This window comes from Hippocampus guttulatus, chromosome 8, assembly GCF_054856545.1.
Source record: "Hippocampus guttulatus isolate MCC_2025c chromosome 8, RoL_Hgut_1.0, whole genome shotgun sequence".
NCBI classification, from domain to species: domain Eukaryota; kingdom Metazoa; phylum Chordata; class Actinopteri; order Syngnathiformes; family Syngnathidae; genus Hippocampus; species Hippocampus guttulatus.
The window spans coordinates 5,118,049-5,137,448 of record NC_141268.1 but is presented as its reverse complement, the minus strand read 5'-3'; the positions used below and the strand labels follow the sequence as shown (position 1 = coordinate 5,137,448).

Below are 19,400 nucleotides of genomic sequence, written 5' to 3'. Positions count from 1 at the left end.
AAAACATTTCCAACTACATCATTGTGATTATCAACTTGGTTTGAAAGTGATGCCTTCATAACCCATTTAGGGAAGAAAAAAAAAAGTGAAGTAGGCTTTCATAGCCTCCTGACTACCAGGGAAAAAAATGTTGTCCAATCACATTTATTTTGAAATTCCCCAATCTATGTGAAGTAATTGGACTACTCCAAAAGAAATTTTTGAAATTCCACTACAGAGGACATTTTTTAAACACTTGAATACTAGGCTCAAATACAGTTAAAACAACTCAAACAACACTTTATCGTGTTCATTAAAGTCTTATAAATAAAATGCCAACAGCATTTCAAGACAAAATGTGTTTGATAAAAAGTATTACTTTTCCTCTTCCCATAAAAAGTGCTTGCACTGAGGGAAGCCATTTTCTTCTATTGAGAAGTCAAAGTAACAAAGCCCCACCCCCTACAAATTTGGTATCATTGGAAAGCACTGAATGTTCTCTTTAGAGCACAAAAGGAGTTAATGCGATTGGATGCACTGGGTGGGAGATATTTAGGTTCACAAATGTCCTCTACAGAGGACAAATTTGTACTACTGGTAGTCAGGAGGATATTGTGGAATGTGAACTAAATCACATTATAATCACTTAAGTCAGCCAGCTTTACGATAACACACAATGCAAAACGCAATGTTTGGGATGAAACTAGCAGTGATGTTGCGCTAATTATAAACCCTTAAACAACATATTAAAATGAAGGCAGAAGCTATACATGCAGAAAGCATACACTAATAGAAGCAGGCATGTATTCTTTATCTTCTGCGAAAAATAAATGCTATTGAAGCTTTGTTGCCACGTCATCAATATTTGATCATCAGATCTACATGTAGCATATCTTTATGTAGTCCCATGTGTTACACTTCCTCTTGGTGGCCAAGGCACGCACACCAGAAGGAATAGCACAATGTCTAGTTAGCAATGATGAAAAAATGGTTTCATTATTTTCATTGTATATAATTAGGTTGTCATTTTTTGTAGTTTTTATAAAGTACAATCCCCGCGACCCACATGAGGAGAAGGCGGTTCGGAAAATGAATGAATGAATGAATAAAGTACAATATTGTAGAGTGCATTCATTTTTAATTTAAAACATGTGATGCTGTTCCTGAGGTTAATGCGATTAAATTGTGAAAATAATTGCATAATATGAGTGAAGAATTCATTCTGTGTGCCAGTTCCAAGACAGGTAATGCTTGTACAATGTTGGCACCAACCCTTGGAAATGGCAGGTCAAAGCAAAGTGGGCCAATTATTTCATTTCTGCACATAGCTCCCAGCTAGTCGGGGAACTTTGGCCCTCACGGAGGTGGCGAAACATCATTAGAGTTACTCGGGAAATACGACACGGCCCCTCTTTACGGGGTTATCCTTTAGTTAAATGAATTGCATCCTGAGCTGCTGCATTATAAGCAACACAGAGCTGCCAGGAGAGCACTTAAGCCGCCACTTTCAAAAACCCACCAGCGGCGAGACTTAAAGTACACACGGCCTCAATAATATGGCTGGAGTTTTTAATATTGCCCTTCATCTGCTCCCTAAAGAAACTGTGGCGAGAGAGAGAGGTGGGAGACCTTCAATTGGATTACAGGGCACAAGCACTTGAATTTCTTTCTAGGGATCCAAACGAATGAAAGCGGATCTGCATCACTTGGCCACCTCGTGGGAGGAGACGATTTTCAGGGAGAGATCATAAAATTCTGCATACGCACGACCTAATATTAAACTTGCATGTCGCTGCAAGGTGGTTCAATCATACCCGCATTAATCCTGCATGTAAAAATGAAATCTTTATGAAGGTAGTATAATTATCCAATTAGCACTACAGTAATTGGTTTACAAAATCAGACAGCTTGTAAAGTGTCCTGGGTGACGATGAGATGAATTCTTATGAGGCTTTTGAAAGTGACCAGAGATTAAACCATGGATATCTTTTCATTTTTTTCTTTCTTAACCTTGATTAAACCGAGATGTTGATGATTGGCCCTGCTCGCCATCAGCACTTATTCAAGGACATTATGCCCAACATCACTAAATGTATTCCCCAAAGTCCATCCACCCATTTTCCGAACCGCTTGACCCTCACTAGGGTCGCGGGGGGTGCTGGAGCCTATCCCAGCCATCTCCGGGCAGTAGGCGGGGGACACCCCGAATCAGTTGCCAGCCAATCGCAGGGCACACAGAGACGAACAACCTATTCCCCAAAGTGATTCAGCAAAAGAAATCTCAGTGTTTTATTTAAATTCAACGCTCTCTTTTCAAATGCACATTTTCCCTTTGAGGGACAGTGGTTACTACAGTGGACAGCTCACCATGTTATCAGGTTACAGGGTGCATGAAAGGGTTAAGAATAGAACGAGAACTGTGCTTTTTTCTTCCCACCTTTGCAATATCGCTAAGATACGTCCCATTTTATCTCCTGCTGACGAAGTAATCATAATTCCTGCGCTTGTTATGTCTCGCCTCGATTATTGCAATGTATTGCTCTCTGGTCTTCCCATGTGTAGTGTTAAAAATGTGCATGTTCGTACAAAATACTGCAGCTAGACTCTTGACGAGGACAAGGAAGTTTGATCGCATGACCCCGACACTAGCCAACTTGCATTGGCTTCTGGTCCATTTGAGATGCTACTAATTAAATATTACATGGCTTAGCACCTTCCTATCTCGCTGATTTCACCTGTTCTGCCCCAAACTCTTTGTTCACAACACAATGGTCTTTTAGTGATTCTGACAGACAAAAAGAAGTCCGCAGGTTCTACAGCAGGGGTGTCAAACACATTTTTGTCGCAGGCCACATTATAGTTACGGTTTCCCTTGGAGGGCCATTAGGAATTTTGGGAAACCATATAAAATGTATATGGTTTCCCAAAATTCCCAGTGGTGGCCAAACTACGGCCCGCGGGCCGGATCCGGCCCGTTCGTCTTTTTAATCCGTCCCGCCGAAGATTGGTGCACAATTAAGGTTTGATTGCATTCATTTCGTTTGGATTTGTAATGACAGGTATTTCAACACCAGGTGGCCCAGTTACTTCAAGTTGCAGAGCACAGGGAGGGAGGGGAAGACGAAGAAAGAGGGAGAGAGTAATGACCATGGAAGGGAAAGTGATATGTATCTGATTAAACGAAGCGGGTAACAAAGTACGAAACATTCAGGAGACGCCTGGAGTTGGAAAGACTCAAATCTACGAGACTGAAAAACAAGGAAGCGATTCTTACTCAGTCCGATTCTGGCAATTTCCATGCTCAGAGTGAATTGCTTGTGGCTCGAGTAAATGAACATTTCCTAGAATGGTTTGATTGTTATCATGTTAAAAACTTTCCGCAAACTGGACCGCTAATAAGAGACGGAGAGCAGTCAAATGTGTAGAGCGTGAACAACAGGGGGCTCAGTACACATCCTTGAGGAGAACCGGTGCTGAGTGTGATGGTGGAGGAGAATGTTACATTATTACTGGCATACAAAGACATTGTGCTATCTTCTTTATTTTCTATTTCTATTTCTAACTTTTGGCCAGGCCCTCCACAATATTTTCTGCTTCTCATTTGGCCCCCCCGGGAAAATAATTGCCCACCCCTGATATAAATGTTTAGTCACCTCCACATATTACATATACAGCACCCAACAAATTGATGGATAACTAGTTTTAAAATCAGAAGTCAAGAATTATGACTGTTAATGTGGATTACATATGACAATTTGAAATTTTGGTTCAGACTTTAGCAAGCATCATGGAACTTGACATGTTTGATTTGCTTTCGAGGGCCACATAAAATGATGTGGCGGGCCAGATTTGGCCCCCGGGCCTTGACTTTGACACCTAGAGTGTTCTAGAGTGTTCTTTATTCAGGTTCCAGTGCTCTGGAATGCCCTACCCACGGAAATTAGATCAGCTACCTCCGTTGAAATGATTAAAACCCAACTTTAGACTCAGGTGTATACTCTTGCATTTTGTTGAACTTCTCGTTGGCCTGTTTGACTGCCGCTTCCTCTGTTTGTCCTTCCCCCTCCTCCCTGATCAGGAGAAGGGGCTAGCTGATGATGACTCAATGTGGACATGATTTGGACCCACTGAGCTGGACAAGAACTGGGTCGACTACTTGGTGGCGCTGCTATGAAGATTTCTTCATTGACCAACCGGACCGAGTTCAGAGGGGGCTGAACCTCTCCGAAGACGTCTCTCACTGCAACGTTTTCTTCTTGTTAAATGGACTTTGATATCATTCTAACTAACATTGTATAGTACAATATTGTGTTGCCCACTCGGCATACAGTATATTGCAGCCTGGTCATCCTGGAAGGGGGATTCTCCCATCTGCGGCCCCTCCTCAAGGTTTCTCATTTTTCCCCCAGATGAGTTTTTTTTAGTTTTTGCCTGCGCTCCTGGGTGTTAAGATCAAGGGGTGTCATTAATATTTGTCAAGTGTGGGATTGTGAATGTCCTTTGAGACCGTTTGTGATTCAGGGCTACACAAACAAATGTGACCTTACTTAAAATTTCTCAAAATCCGTGGAAAAAGAGTGAAGCGCTTTGCTCAAAAAAGGTTGATTAAACTAATTCTAACCATTCAATAGCCATCAACCCATCACATTTGAAGTGGGAAGAGGGGAATAACCGTTTTACCAAGCATGTGCAATAAATTGTCAAAGCATAGGCTACAACTTCCAAAGTGATCAAACAGAATTTAATAGTCCCTCACATACTGGAAAACCGCAATGCTCACCTCCCCGACTTTCATGATGCCACATTTTGGCAGCAAACGCCACAATTAGCAATAATTATTCCACAGTGACCTTTTTTTGTCAATTACGATCATCATTGACTTTGTGGCTACATCTGAATAGAAAACTGAGCAATTGACTTGTTATGTTCTGCCCTGCAAAGCGTGAAGGGAACACACACAAACACAAAATAAGACACCACATTGATTTTCATCCTACAACAGAGTGAGGTAGCCATTTTAATCTATCGCTTTAGACAAAAAAATTGACGAGAAGCAGGCCTAGTTTCTGAATTTTTGCCGAGCTTTCCTATGAATGTCAGTAAATGCTTCATTATCAGATGTATTAAAAGATTATATTATATGACCGCTGTGGAGTAGGATGCGTTAAGTCCAGATGACAACTGTAAATGTTAAACCTCGTCAGTTTTTACAATGTGTCAATCCATAATTCTAATGATCTATTTTGAAATAAATTCTGGATATGTGAGAGTAGCTAAATGTGTTTCTCTTTGCATTTACCGATAGTGTCATAGCATTCATCCTGCAATTATGACTAGTGTATACTTTTTGGCTCCATTTTAAAATGCACTAAACACTTTCAGCTAAAAATGTTAAGTTCACAATAGCGCCTACAATTGAAGCTTGACCATCATTTTGAAACATGTCAGGAATGCTGCAAACTTGAATAAACGCTGAATGTAGTCTTTATTATAAGTCTTGTCTTAATTGTCTTTATTGTGAATTCACAAACACCTTAAATAATTCAAGCTGTACACTAACTATGGTTATGTGATACAGAAGATCGGCCGTTTCCTAGTGGGATATGCTACAATTTAGAGTACATATGATCCCAATAGTTGACTAATCACGACTACTATCAGTGACTGTTTGACTAGTAAAATTGTCATTTGTAGCAGCTCACACGCACACACACACGCACACACACATGCAAACGCCACAGCTGGAATCGAACCCTGCACCTCTGCATTGTGAGGCCGATGCACTAACCAGTCAACACAGGACCGCCCATCTATAAGCAATGGTATTTAAATGGTAAGGGATGGACATGAATTACTTTTTCGCTCTTGGTTCCCTATCCATCGCAAAGAGGGGATTACCATTTCTACAAAACTTCCAGATTAGCATAGCAATTTGATTGCATTAATCCATTAAAGAAAAAAAAGCGGTGGCATGGCCAAATGTTTCACCCACAGCAAGCATGATATCAGCAAGCATGCAGACTGCCAAGGTTTGATTTAAAACCTTGAGAGAAATGTGCTTGGAATCTAGAGATCCAATTCAAGCCCTTATCTCTCCCAGGACTTTCTTCCTACCTCAACGAGCAGGTCAGAAAGCCACACACAATAATGCAGGCGCACAGACACACTCACACAAACAGTCAGCGGACGTCTCCCCGGGGACCCAGGGAACAACAAGTAATGGTCGTGTTCGCAACAGTAAAGGGAATGACAAAGTTAATCAGTGGAACTGCTGTATAGCTTAGTAAACAGCTCTAATTACACGCAGATAAAGACATTGTGCATTTTAAGAGGCACATGCTAATAGCCCCGCCCACCATCTCAAGTAGCAAATTGCAGCATTTACAAAAGACCGGCGGTTCTGGGTTTTTTTCTCTCTCTCTCTTCTCACTCTTTATTCACTGGAGTCGCACTTTTTGAATGCAGCAGTTCAACTTCTAGGGAACCTGCAATCGATCGTGATAAGTGAATGGCTTTTATGGCTTTACAGTCAAGTAGGGCAGTACGCTACTCCATCAAACACACAGCAGTTTATAAGCAGGGGAAAGGTTTATTTGTGAAATTCACATATGTCAGTAATCATCTCCTGAATCGTATAAATGAATCCACTGTGATAGCGGAAAAAACAAAGTTACAAAGGTAATTATGGTTCAATATAAAAGATCGCCAGAGTGTTCTGTCATGCAGAATCCTCGTGTCGAGAATAAAGGAAACAAACCTCTGGTGAAAACCAAACTTATGCCCGTCATCCAGGGGTCGCAGGTGCCATTTTTGATATGCATACTCAAACTGCATATGCTCAAAGCTGCTGCTGGTGGAGGAAATAGAACCATAATGCTCCTCTAAAAATGTTTATAATTTCCTCTATGCATATCTTAAACTAGAAATATACCAAACCCTATGTTCCCAAAACAGTTTGATATCACTTCAAAGTCTAACTCATCGATCATTAGCATTAAAACGAAATAACATACTGATAATTTTTTAATGCACACGAGTTACACTTGTACAGTGAAGACACTCTGTAACTTCCACTTACAATCCTAGCTAAACTTCCCCCAACATTCAGAGATTGTTTCTCAGTCAAGCTGTATCACTTCACTGTACTTCCCTGACACCGATCTCTACTACTTTTCTTCCCTAATGAGATGAGTTTTTCTGTGAAAAGCTGGGCATTGGTTCCATATAGTGGTGCTGTGATTGATCGATCGATCGGCCACCGATAGTGATCGGCCGGTTTCCATGGAAAAGTATGTGATGGACATATGTCGATGAATGTTTTTCATTGCAATCAGAACAACCTCATCACATCAAAAGCCTCCTAAAGGTGTCACCTTCTCTGTAAATGTTCTCCTTTATTACAAAGAATCTTACACACCTCTCAACAGTAAATATTCTCATCTTTGTGGAGTCCTCCATGAAGCATACTGATTATCTTTGTGTTTAATCCAAATAAATCATTTGCAAACATCTGCTTTGAAGCAATGATCAACATTTCTTCCTTCTTTCTTTCTGTTTTTTGGACATGTTACAGACCACAGCAGTAAGTAAATGACCGATGTGTATTTTCTGCACTGTCAATTTTAAATAATGACCCGTTTTTGGGTTATAAAGGATGGACATTTGGATAGAATTCTGAAATCTGATAAATACATTTATTTAATTAGTTCTTTGAGTGGCCAAGAGAAAAGAAAAGGCCATGTAAATGGACCAGAAAATTGGAACGATACAGTTTTGTTCTCGCAAAGTGAATGAATTTCATGCCGGTGTTGATGGACATTCTTTGTTACAAGCACTTAGAAGACTTCTGTTTTGATGTTGACGTACTGATCACATCCTGGCTATGTGTGCTTTTTTTCTTGTTTCCCAAAGTCAAGATGGTCATCAAGGGGACAAGTTGTGAAGACGTTGATGACATGAAGGTGGCTGTGATGATTGAGCAAAGGAAGATCCTTCCAGGAGTGCATGAAGGTGGGGGAAGAAATGTTGGAAAAGTGCATTCGATTCCAGGCGGTTTACTTTAACACTTGAAGGGGAGAATTAGTAGTTTGGAATTTAAATATATATTTTGTGACACAGTCCTGCAACGTTTCTGTCATATCTTGTGAGTCTGATTCAGCATATGAAAACAATATGTTCAGGGAGACTTTGGTGAACGACGGAATTCCTACACAGGGACATAAACCGAATTACAACTCAAACTGACCTAGGTTGATGGGATGAAATCTGTGTAACAAAACAATCTCTTGTGCTCTTTTTCTCAAATGTATCGCTGCAAAACAAGGGCCTTTGTTGGTACTGCTGCCTTCCTTGGACAGCAACACTATCATATAGTATGTACAAAAACAGAATCCAGGATTTATGTCATGTGAGTTTGTAAGACAGGAGTTACACTCCAGACTGTGCTTTGGGCATCCGGGCTGGCCGTGTGGAGCAATAAGCTAAGAATACATTGTTCTTTTCCAGATGCGATTTGGAAGTGCTGTGGCATGTACCCTTGTGCAAGAAAATTGTCTTCTGTGTACATGATGACAAAAATAAGATGTTGAAGTGTGTCAGAAGTGAAGTTGGAGTTTGTCACGTCTGGCCAAAGTCTAAAATGATCAAAGCATGGCAGGAGCTTAAAAAAAGAAAAGAAAATGATGGGGAGGGTAGAGGGAAGCAAGCGTCAGCAGGGGATTTAAAAAATGTCCAATATTGAGATGAGGAGGCAAAGGAAGTGCTCCAACAGCGTTTTAATCTGGACATTTACTGTACTACGAACAGCATACAGATGCCGCTCATCTAAAATGTTACATGAAGGACTCACGCGATATGTGATGCAGTACTTGCTCCAAAACTATCATCATTTGATTCACGCGAAGGCTTTAATTCATGTTAGCATTCACTGTAGAGTGGCATGTTACTAGCATACCAAAAATCAACATTTAAATGGGCAATATTCAGCCTTAACCTCTGATTCTCAAAGTGAAGTACGAGTACGGGACGGCACAGTGGTCCAGTGGTTAGCGCGTCGACCTCACAGTGCTGAGGTCGTGGGATCGATCTTAGCTCCGGCCTCCCTGTGTGGAATTTGCATGTTCTCCCCGGGCCTGTGTGGGTTTTTTTCCGGGTACTCCGGTTTCCTCCCACATTCCAAAAACATGCATGGCAGGCTGATTGAACAGTCTAATTTGTCCCGAGGTGTGAGTGTGAGCGTGGATGTTTGTTCGTCTTTATGTGCCCTGCCATTGGCTGGCAACCGGTTCAGGATGTCCCTCCTACCTACTGCCCAAAGACAGCTAGGATAGGCTCCAGCACCCCCCGCGATCCTTGTGAGGATAAAGCGGATCGGAAAATGGATGGATGGATGGGAGTACGAGTACTACTAGTGCTACACAGGCTCGCTCTGTGTGTTGGCAATGCTGATGTCCCTCTGTCATCCGCTGCAGCTGGTCACATTTGCTGTGTGGCTGAAAGATTTTTCATTACAGTAGCTGTGTCTCGATATGAATAGTTCGACAAAGAAACCTCAAAATTAACAATAAAGTCATTCCAGTCCTGAAACTGCGTGTACAACTCATGTTTATGCTTGCCTTCAAACCCAAGCCAATCACAAACCTCATTTCATGCTTGCCGTTGTACGTCAGCCATAGCCAGCCAAAGACAAATATCCAAGGGTGGGAGCAAAAAAATGAGAGGCACAGGGAATTTGAACAACAATTGAGAAAGGTGCAAAACAATTTGACGGATTTAGTGGCAATAAAAAAAAAAAAAAAATTGAAAAGAAAAGAAAAATCAGCCAGTATCTTTCTGAGGTATTTTGAATAAAAAAAAGCGATTTGTTGTGCTTGTTGCGCTCACTTTGCAAAAATTGTGACGAGGCAAGCTAGCACAATTGTACACCATGTGAAACTAACACGTAAAATTGTGAGAGGTCCTGTCTGAAGCCTGACTTGATTCATAAGACAGTTTTTCTCTCACCACCCCCGTGCATTTCATGCCCCCCCCCCTAAAGACTGAGCCCTCGGGACCACTCTGCTTCAGGTACTTGTCTTAACATAATGTCAACTCAAAGTATAAAAAAGAAGAGAAGGTGCTGTCTCAGTTTCACCGACATTCCCTGCTTTTGTTGGTCGTTTGGGGTAAGGCAAAGACTGAGGCAACAAAACCTCCATTAACTGCAGCTTCTTGGATATCAAATGAGAGGCACAAAGTGGGGGGCCAGAGATGGAGGATATTGTCACAGATCATATTCTTCATCGACAGCTGTCAAGTCATATTGACTCGAAAAAAAATGATGGTGCCATTAATAAATGAATAATTTATTCCAATTCAAAATGGGCAGAGTATTACAGTGAATTACAGTAACATCAAAGGTACTTTTTGAGAAACCTCTGTTTCAATTTTTTGATGACGAGTTAAGCCGAGTTCTATGATGGTCATGAGGGTGCGGCGGTACTTGGAGAGCCAAGTGGTACTTGGTGGTAAAAGGTTTGAGAACAATTTGGCCGACACAAAAGCATACCTGTCAAGTCATACGGTTTAGCCATAGTTCATACGGATTTTGTGGTGAATCTTACGTATATGGCCGTATCGCACAAATCATACGGATTCTGAAAATTTCCGTTTTTTGTTTTTTCCCCCCCCCTGACAGGTAGTTCCGTTTGCTTTTGCCCAGAACGGTGCTCGTCTACTCGAATGCTTTCATTTCCGGAATACAACTCTGAACACAGTAATGCCACTAAGTAGAATGATGATTAGACATTAACCAGACATTGTATTATGGAGATCTACAATAAATATAATTGAAAATTATACTGCTTTGGTATGTTATAAGGATTTTTTGCTCTTTATACGGATTTTTTTGGTAGTTTATACAGGTTGGCGCTCCGAAAAGTTGACAGGTATGCAAAAGGTACCATATTGTAGCTTGCTCTTTGTGGCCATAACTTTCACCAAGAAAGCTTTCCTTTGGAACTGCGAATCATAGAGCCCTCTGGAAAAACCTGATCATCGAGTAAATCTCTCTAGAAAACACAACATATTCACTCCTTTTGGTCAGTCATTTATTTTTCTCACCCCTCATTTAATTCCATCCCAAAATATTGTGCTGATTCGGTAACTTATCTTATTATTTTGTCTTGTTGACTATTGTGTGGTTATTCCAAATCCATCCATCCATCCATCCATTTTCCGAACCGCTTGATCCTCACTAGGGTCGCGGGGGTGCTGGTCCAACAATGTATTTTCCATTTTGTACACCTGTGAGCGAGTTCTGTAAAATTTTACATTCTTGTCAACCTTGTTTATCTCAACTCTTGTCACTGCCTTGTATTGTTTTATTTTTTTCCACAATAAAAAGAAAAAAAATGCACAAGGTTTTGTTGGGGATAAAAGGTTAGCCCGAGATGCCAGAGAGCCTTAAAAGGTTTTGCGTGTTTTGTGCCGTGTTGTTGACGTATTCTCGGAGTGGGCCGGCAAGTGTCAAAACATTGCTTTGCACTCATAGTGCCACTCGTGCGATTTTACGGGCATCACCTTCCTTCCTTTCCTACAAAACAAACACGAGTTATAAAATATAAAAATGGACCTTACACCAAGCAAAATGCCCCTTTCGAGACGGTCCTGTCATGCAAATGTTAACATTCAAACAAACAATGACTGCCATGTTAGCACAGTACGTTCACATCAATTACAATTACAGTATGACATGGAAGGGCGGACGTTTTACACGATTCATTAATTTGCTCATTTTCAATTTATTTATTTTTTTGAATGATCAGGTCAACAGCATTGCTTTTGTGTCAACTTTACACCATTGCTTGAAGTGAGTTGAGGAGCTTCATTGAGACATAAGTAATTCTTTGATGATATCAGAGCACGCCACACATTTCGATCAAAACTGATAAATGCCTGATTTTTTTTCTCTATGTAGGATCTATAGCACTCTGGTGTCAAAGTCAAGGCCCGGGGGCCAGCTCCTGCCCCCCACGTCATTTTATGTGGCCCACTGGAGCAAATCATGTGTGTCAACTATCATGATTCTTGTTGAAATCGGTATCAAAATGTCAAATCGTCATGGGTAATAATTAACTATGGGATTTTGCACTGGCCCACCGAAGGAAGCCATAACTCTGAAGTGGCCCGAGACAAAAAATGAGTTTGACACCACTGATCTACAGTACAACAGATAAACAAAGATTTACAAATCACATGAATTGGGCCGAAGAGGCCACCAAAGCACTAACTAAATAGGAAAGTAGTATAGTAGCCGGTGTCAAGTATACAAAAGTGTCATATCTCGACAGAGACACTTCATTTACAAGCGCGCTTCTGGTGCGTTTTATTTTTTTGAGAGTAATGTTGTGAAATGATAATCTGTTTTAGGATTATGGATCAACACAACCCTGTTGCTCTTCTCTTGGTGTCCAGCAAACAAGCCACTTTAAGGTACAGTATATTGCTAACACACTGATTAAACATAAATATTCAACAGGTTTAAAAATGAGGTCAAAGCTTGCCATCATGACCATTTTTACCAGCAGATCAGAAATGGGAAATCACTCGACACACCACACACCACAGGATAAGCACTCAGGATAATCTTTCAGGTACATTCAATAAGCAGATCTTTGCTGACTTTGATCAGATGAGGGGGGGGGGGGGGGCAACAGGCTCGAAGTTAGCCCTATTATCAGTTTGTGTGCACTACACTTTTACATTGTTGAGTTGATCTGGATATAAGTGCAAATCAATAAGTGATGTGCCAGTTTTGTTTGTACCGCTTGTGGTTTATTTTGCATTTTCTTTCATTTCTCAGTGAATAACATGCATGAATATTGATGACAAAATGTAGGCAAATACAGGAGGGATCTAAGTACAGTTTGGTGGCGATCCAAATTGGATTGCTTGGCATCGGCGGCACTCTGCCAAATACTCCAGAAAATGTGTTACGCTCTCACTCTGCTGTTTGAGCCTGAATGCTGCCTCGGTCACTGTGCTTTGGTTCTGTCTGATGGTCAGTTGGACAAAACTTGCAGAGGAATTTCTTGGTTTTCTACTGAATAAGAAGCACACTCTTCAACAGTTTTGATATGAGTGGCAAAACTGTGTCCTGAGATAACCTTTGTTGTGATTTGGTGCTTTAAAAATACACTTCCACAGATGGGCTTCCCCGGAGGTAAAACCTTAGTGTCTGGCACAGATTTGTTTTGATCTGCTCGGTACGAAACAAATGGCTGGAGGTGAGGTGGGAAGAAGAAGGGAATGATGAACAGGCAGAAGACTGCTATGCATGCATGACCATTGGTCCGTTCTGAGTGTATGTGAATGACAAGGTGTTGAAACATTTTGTGGGCAAACAAATGCTGACATTATGCATGGCTAGAGAGGTTTACATTAAAAGCTATGTAAACTGACAAGCAGATGTATGCGTTACGCATTATAATAAAAGTAGATATGTTTGATGTACATTGTCCCATACTTTCATTGTATGCCTGTGAAACGACACACAGACACAAGCTGACAATTATTGTAACAATGGATAAAATCTTCAAATTTAGAGGGGGGTGTACTGATTTTTTTTATTGTACGGCCTCTGTTTGGCTCATTTCTGAGCATGAGTGATACTTACAGTGGCCGTAATGTGTCAGAAGGGTGCTCACTGTAGTCCATGCTGTCAAGACAACACTTATGAAAATGGACAGCTTTTAAAGATAAATATATTCAGAAAGCCGAAATTGTAGGCTCTTAAACTAGAGTGTTTGTTCATAAGGAATATTTTTGAAAGGCCGTGTAGTCATTTACAATGGCCACTGGAAGTAAAATGTTATGGCAAATTTGTTTTTTAGGGCACCTGAACAGGTTGATGTCATTTCAACCTAGAAGAGTTTTGAAGCTGCACTAATACGAGTTGTTTTTTGCAGATGCTAAAGAGTGTGTGGTAGTGATTCATGTCATATTGTCTGTCTATATTGTGTTGCTGCAACATAGTTGTTTAAATATCCTTTGCTGCAAGTCCCTGGAAAGTGAAATCAGTTTTATGTCGAACTACGTTATCACTTCTTGCTTGGCTCTCGACGAAGGCGGACACTTTTGCTTTCTGCTTCTGTCCCCCAGCCCCACCCTTCCCTGCTCGCCACTCAGTCCATGTGCTGTCTTTGTCTGACTTTTCCTAGCCTCCTGTCGTATTTTCATCCTAAAAACAAACATGGAATTGGTTGGCTGGTCTCTCGATGCCATCGACAACATTTTCTCGATGAGAAGAGCAGGCAGTGGGGAGCCTGCTTGCCCCTCGGGGACTTTTGCTGCTGGGTACACCCTAGATCCTTGGAGGAAGCGGAGAATGGTGTGCCTGTCAACACTGTCTGTTGAGGATGTGGATGACATCTACATTTTCGGCCTTCCGATAACAGGTATGCTGCTGTTTGGTGTTAGCAGTTTCCTGATCTATCGCAAAATTCAACCGACAGGAGCGGCTCTATTGGAAGTGAAGAGGCTGCCGGTCTAAGGATGGCATAACGCGGATGTCCAACACTCAGACTCAGACTGTGCTCAACCACAAACTGTTGCGGTTTTAGAGCGTCTCTGCAAGATGGTCAAGAACTTGGAGAAACTGTAATCCGTGCTCAAATATTGACTGAAATCACGGATTTGGCTGATCGACGCCACTAAAGAGACATAAGCCACGGACTCAAGGCTGTCTTAAATCCTTGGGCAGCCTGCTACCAAAACAACATCTGCTATCTCGACCTTCCCCTGATGAAAGTATGCACGGAAGCTAGTCCCCCACCATCACCCCCTCCCTCATACATTCCCCTGTTTCACCGTCTTCATTGTTTATGTCTTGTGACCTGTTGTAACTGTCATATGCTTGTGCAGGAGTTTTTTTGCCTAACTCAAATTATCCTCAAAATGAGGGTAGTTCGAGCGTGGGGTTTTTTTCTCCCCCTCTCCCTCCCTTGTGGTTTCTTTCTGACTTTCGGGTTGAGTGAACGCTAGCGCGTTTTGGCTGCCGCTGCTCAACCCGCATTGTTTTGTGTTTTTTGTTATTGTAAAGTGTCCTTGGGTGTCTTGAAAGGCACTTATAAATAAAATGTATTATTATTATTATTACTATTACGAGAATTATGTAATCACGAATTTTGTAGCTATCACATTAAACTGTTTTAATTTAAAGACTTAATTTTTTTCAGGGACATGACGAAAACAGCATCGAGTGACACAATTGTGCACCCAAATAGCCCTCCATCATTACAAAAAAAACTTGAGCTGCCCATTGTCATAGTTGGAAGGCCGGTAGTCGGTTACATTGCGTCCAGACCAATAAATGTAACTTGGCTGGTGCGTTTATTTTATAACAGAGTCCACGGTAACTATTCTGTTTTGAAGGTGAGCCTCATAGCATGACTTTAGATCATTTTCAGAGTGAATGTATATTGCTATGTATAGCAGTGGTATTTAGTTGACTGTGCATTCAGGCCACATGCCCACTATGTTGGAGAGCAGTGACAATGGTTGCTTTTTCACCATTTTGAAGCATCATTTGATATAGTACCTGGGGAATGTTTCGGTTGTTCAAATTTGGCAGGGGTAGGTGTTTTGAAATGTGTGTTAGGATAAAGGAAAGAGACTCCCCTGAAATGTTTGTGGCACAGCTCCAAATGCCCCCCACTCCAAGCCTGACTTTGGACACCCTTGCAATAAGTCAAGGTATCACTGCATGTCAAAAAGTAGGGAAATAACTCATCTCCACAACATCATGACGCTGAGTGCGTGTGGCGCGTACGTACCTGCCGTTGAGCAAGGCCAGTAGCTCGCCGGCGTGGTACAGGTCGTTGCGCGTCACCCGACTGAAGCGGAAGGCGTTCAGGTTGCAGAAGGTGACCGCGGGGAACTCCATGAGCGGAGCGGCCACCTCGTCAAGCTTGGTGATGTGCGGGTACTGGAAGTACAAGTGCACGCGGTCCGCGCACACCAGTGCCAGCACTCCCACGGAGCCCAGGAAGAAAAGGATCCACAGGCTGCGCTTGACGCACATGCGCTCGTACGTGAACATGTGCGAGATGCCGTGCAACGTGGAGCGGCTAGCAAACACCTCGATCGGAGCCGGTCTCGCGTAGTCCAGGTCCTCGGAGTCCGTTTTGAGATCCATTCTTGACCGAAGCGTGGTTCGATAGGATTTGAAAATTTAAAAAAAAATCTAGCCGTCTTTCAGGATGAATAGCGTGTGAACGTAAGTCTCCTTTACGGGTGGCTGACTGGGCTTCTGAAGGTTCCGATTCTGCAAGTTCACGCCCTGATAGCAACCTCTAATTCCACGTTCGATGAGTAAAAGTGCCGACCCTCAGCTGGGCTCTCGCATCAGCGTTAAACGAAGCCGGTGCGACCCGCACTTCAGCAAGTTACCTCGCCAACCCCCCAAAAAGAAAGAGGCGGTGTCGTCTCCAAACGATGCTCAAGAGTACTGCTGACACGTCCCGGAGATAATGGATTTTGGAGCCTTTTTTTTTTCTTTTTAGAGGAAAAACCAGCCCGGTTCTCGAAACAGCTGCATAATGACAGCTGTCACACCGTCACTTTCTGCTCGGCTCGTTTTCTGGCATCCTTCCCCACCTGCGTTTCCACAATGCAGCTAATCAGCCCGCTTTGAATGCAAGATTCCCGGAGGAGGACGAGGTGTGTGCACCTGACGGGCTGCGGCTGCGGCTGCTGATGTCAGAGAGAAGATAGATACAGTAGCTAGAAGAAAACCATCGTCCGCTTATTCCCAGGCGACCTCCGAGGATGCCGTGATGACGTGATCCGATCAATAAAAAGCGGCAAGGAGAGAGAATCTCAAACAAAGGGGATTCTTCTTCAACGACGTCAAATGTCGTGTCCTTCCTTCACATGTTATTCACAAACTAGTCGAGTCTATTGAATGCAATTTTCATGAGAGAAATCACCTTATGTACACTAGCGCAACATCACTCAATCACAGGAAACGCAGCGACTAAGACTGCTGAAATAGCAACCATAAGTTGAACTTTCTTTCATAAGCATTAAGGCAGGGACGTGCGGTCAAGGGAGGAAAGTTAGGCAGTGCCACACCCTGATGGCTGTTCTGCTAGGGAAGAGTAAAGAAGAAAAAGAAACATCATGATTACATTCAATTGTTCTGTTTTTGTCCTATGCTCCGGCCTCTGTATTAATTTTCTTTTTCAATCCAATAAATATCAATGATTTCATCATTATTAGAGCTGAATTTGCGAATTTTGAATATCCTGCACTAAACACATTACGTGCGGATATCATGACAAATACATACAGTATGTCATTTCTACTGTCAATAAAACACACATTCACTCATTGAAACGCCTCCCCGCTCCCACCCACCCACCACCACCATCACGGCTTCCAAGTTCGTGGTCCCGCTATTTTTTTTTTTTTGGTACAAATAACTATTTTGGTGTCTCGTTTAATTTGGGTGGGATTACACTTTAAACCACTAGATAGCAGCACATTTAATTTAAGACTGTAAATTTGAGAGAGCAATGAAACAGGAAATATTTCAGGACAGCCAGGTTTTTCTAGAAAATTAAGCACAGGGGTGGGCAGTTTACAATCATTTGGTAGTCCATCATTCGTTATTCTGTCCTGCAAAGCCGCTATCCAGCCTGTTTTAGATGGCTTCCTCCTGGAACACACCTCAATGAAATGATCAGCTTGTCAGCAAGCTTTGCTGATGTGGTGTAGGCGGGGGACATCTAAAACATATTGGATAGGGACTCTCGAGGGCTGGACTTGGGCAGCCCTGATTTAAAGTATTCCATTAACATCTCATTTTGATGATTTTTCATTTTTTTTGTACAGAAAGAAACAGCTTTCCCTTAATTTGAATGCCAAAATCAACCAAAGAATTAGGAAAGAAATGTACTGTTTGCCAGCCACTCAGAGGGCACACTGAGATGAACAACCATCCGCGCTCACACTCACACCTGGGGACAATTTAGAGTGTCCCATCAACCTGCAATGCATGTTTTTGGAATGCGGGAGGAAACCGGAGTACCCGGAGAAAACCCCAACACGCACAAGGAGAAGACGCAAACTCCACACAGGAAGGCTGGAGCCGGGATTCGAACCCGAGACCTCTATATAGTGAGGCTGATGTGCTAACCACTGTTACACCAGAAGAGAAACAGATATTAAAAGACAACAACATTAATCTGTCAGGATGTCCAAAAGGTTCCAGACGGAATCGGATTCTCCAAACAAAGACTCAGACAAAGGTTTTGACAAAAATATCTATTTATAGAGAAAGGCACAAAGCCAACAAAGTACAAATAATGATGCTGGTACAATAAAACAGGATAAAATGAGAAGAACAAAAAGGGCTTGCAAAAGGCAAGGAATATAAATAGAAATACCTGTAGCTTGTCTCAAACGGACAAGAAGACCCAAAACGCATATGGTAAAAACCGTGAATAAAAAAGTAAGAACCAAAACACTACCTACATGTACAGATACAAAAACATTGCAAGAAAACCATGGAGCAAAATCATGTAACGTCTAGAATATTACACTTGGAACGATGGCTTGAACAAGGTCAATCATCCAACACCGAGTGGTCAGAATGACAGTCCATAAGTAGAGCCATAATCATGGTGCAAGACTGAAAGGAAACTGAGACACCAACAAACACATTATGACAGAATCAAAATTTCCGCTTTATATGGAAAAATATTTTTAGTGAAGGAGCTGTCGTCTTCCCTTTTATCCATCCTTCTTTAAAGTTCATGAGCAATAATAGTTTTGTTTTGTTGGGTTTTTGTGCTGGTCTGGTGTTGCCAGCAAGAGCAAAACAGCGGCAGCAGTGAAAGCAAAACAGCCAAGATTAAACACCCAAACCTCCAGTCACTGGGCGATCCGCTCGATGAACTGAGCCACAGCTGCACAGCAGGACCAGCATGTTGACTGAAGATTCGGCTGTTCAAATCTTGGCAGTTTTGTTTTGCTTTTGCTTCTTGCTGGTGACACCACATTTTGGGGCCCGAGAGGTGTGGCTTGTACAGTCACATGTATTTAAAAAAAAAAAAAAAAAAATCCCCTATAGGAAATGGTGGAGACAGCCCCACCAGTGGTTAGCGCAGTGGTGGGCAAACTACGACCCGCGGGCCGAATCCGGCCCGTTGGTCTTTTTAATCCGGCCCGCCGAAGGTTGGTCCACAATTAAGGTTTGATGTGAATGATTGCATTCATTTCAATTGGACTTGTAATGACAGGTATTTCACCGCCAGGTGGCGCATTGACTTGAAGTTGCAGAACACGGGGGGGGGGGGGTGGGGCAATCTTTTCGACCACCTAGTACCTCTGTATCGCTCTACTTCTACTGGTCTGATCACAACCCATCTGCAGCGATG

The 19,400-nt window shown here is 42.2% G+C and overlaps 1 protein-coding gene across 2 annotated transcripts in view; it reads right to left on the bottom strand.

Moving 5' to 3' along the window:
- Positions 1-16,736, bottom strand: part of asic1b (acid-sensing (proton-gated) ion channel 1b) — a 226,719-nt gene extending 209,983 nt beyond the window's left edge. The window contains exon 1 of one of the 2 annotated variants that reach the window (XM_086117316.1): positions 15,792-16,736. In XM_086117316.1, the coding sequence (XP_085973442.1) occupies positions 15,792-16,153 (362 nt within the window). In that variant the 5' untranslated portion in view covers positions 16,154-16,736. The remainder of the gene's footprint in view (positions 1-15,791) is intronic. The other variant, XM_086117317.1, reaches the window with a different exon arrangement.
- Between the last annotated feature and the right edge of the window lie 2,664 nt (positions 16,737-19,400).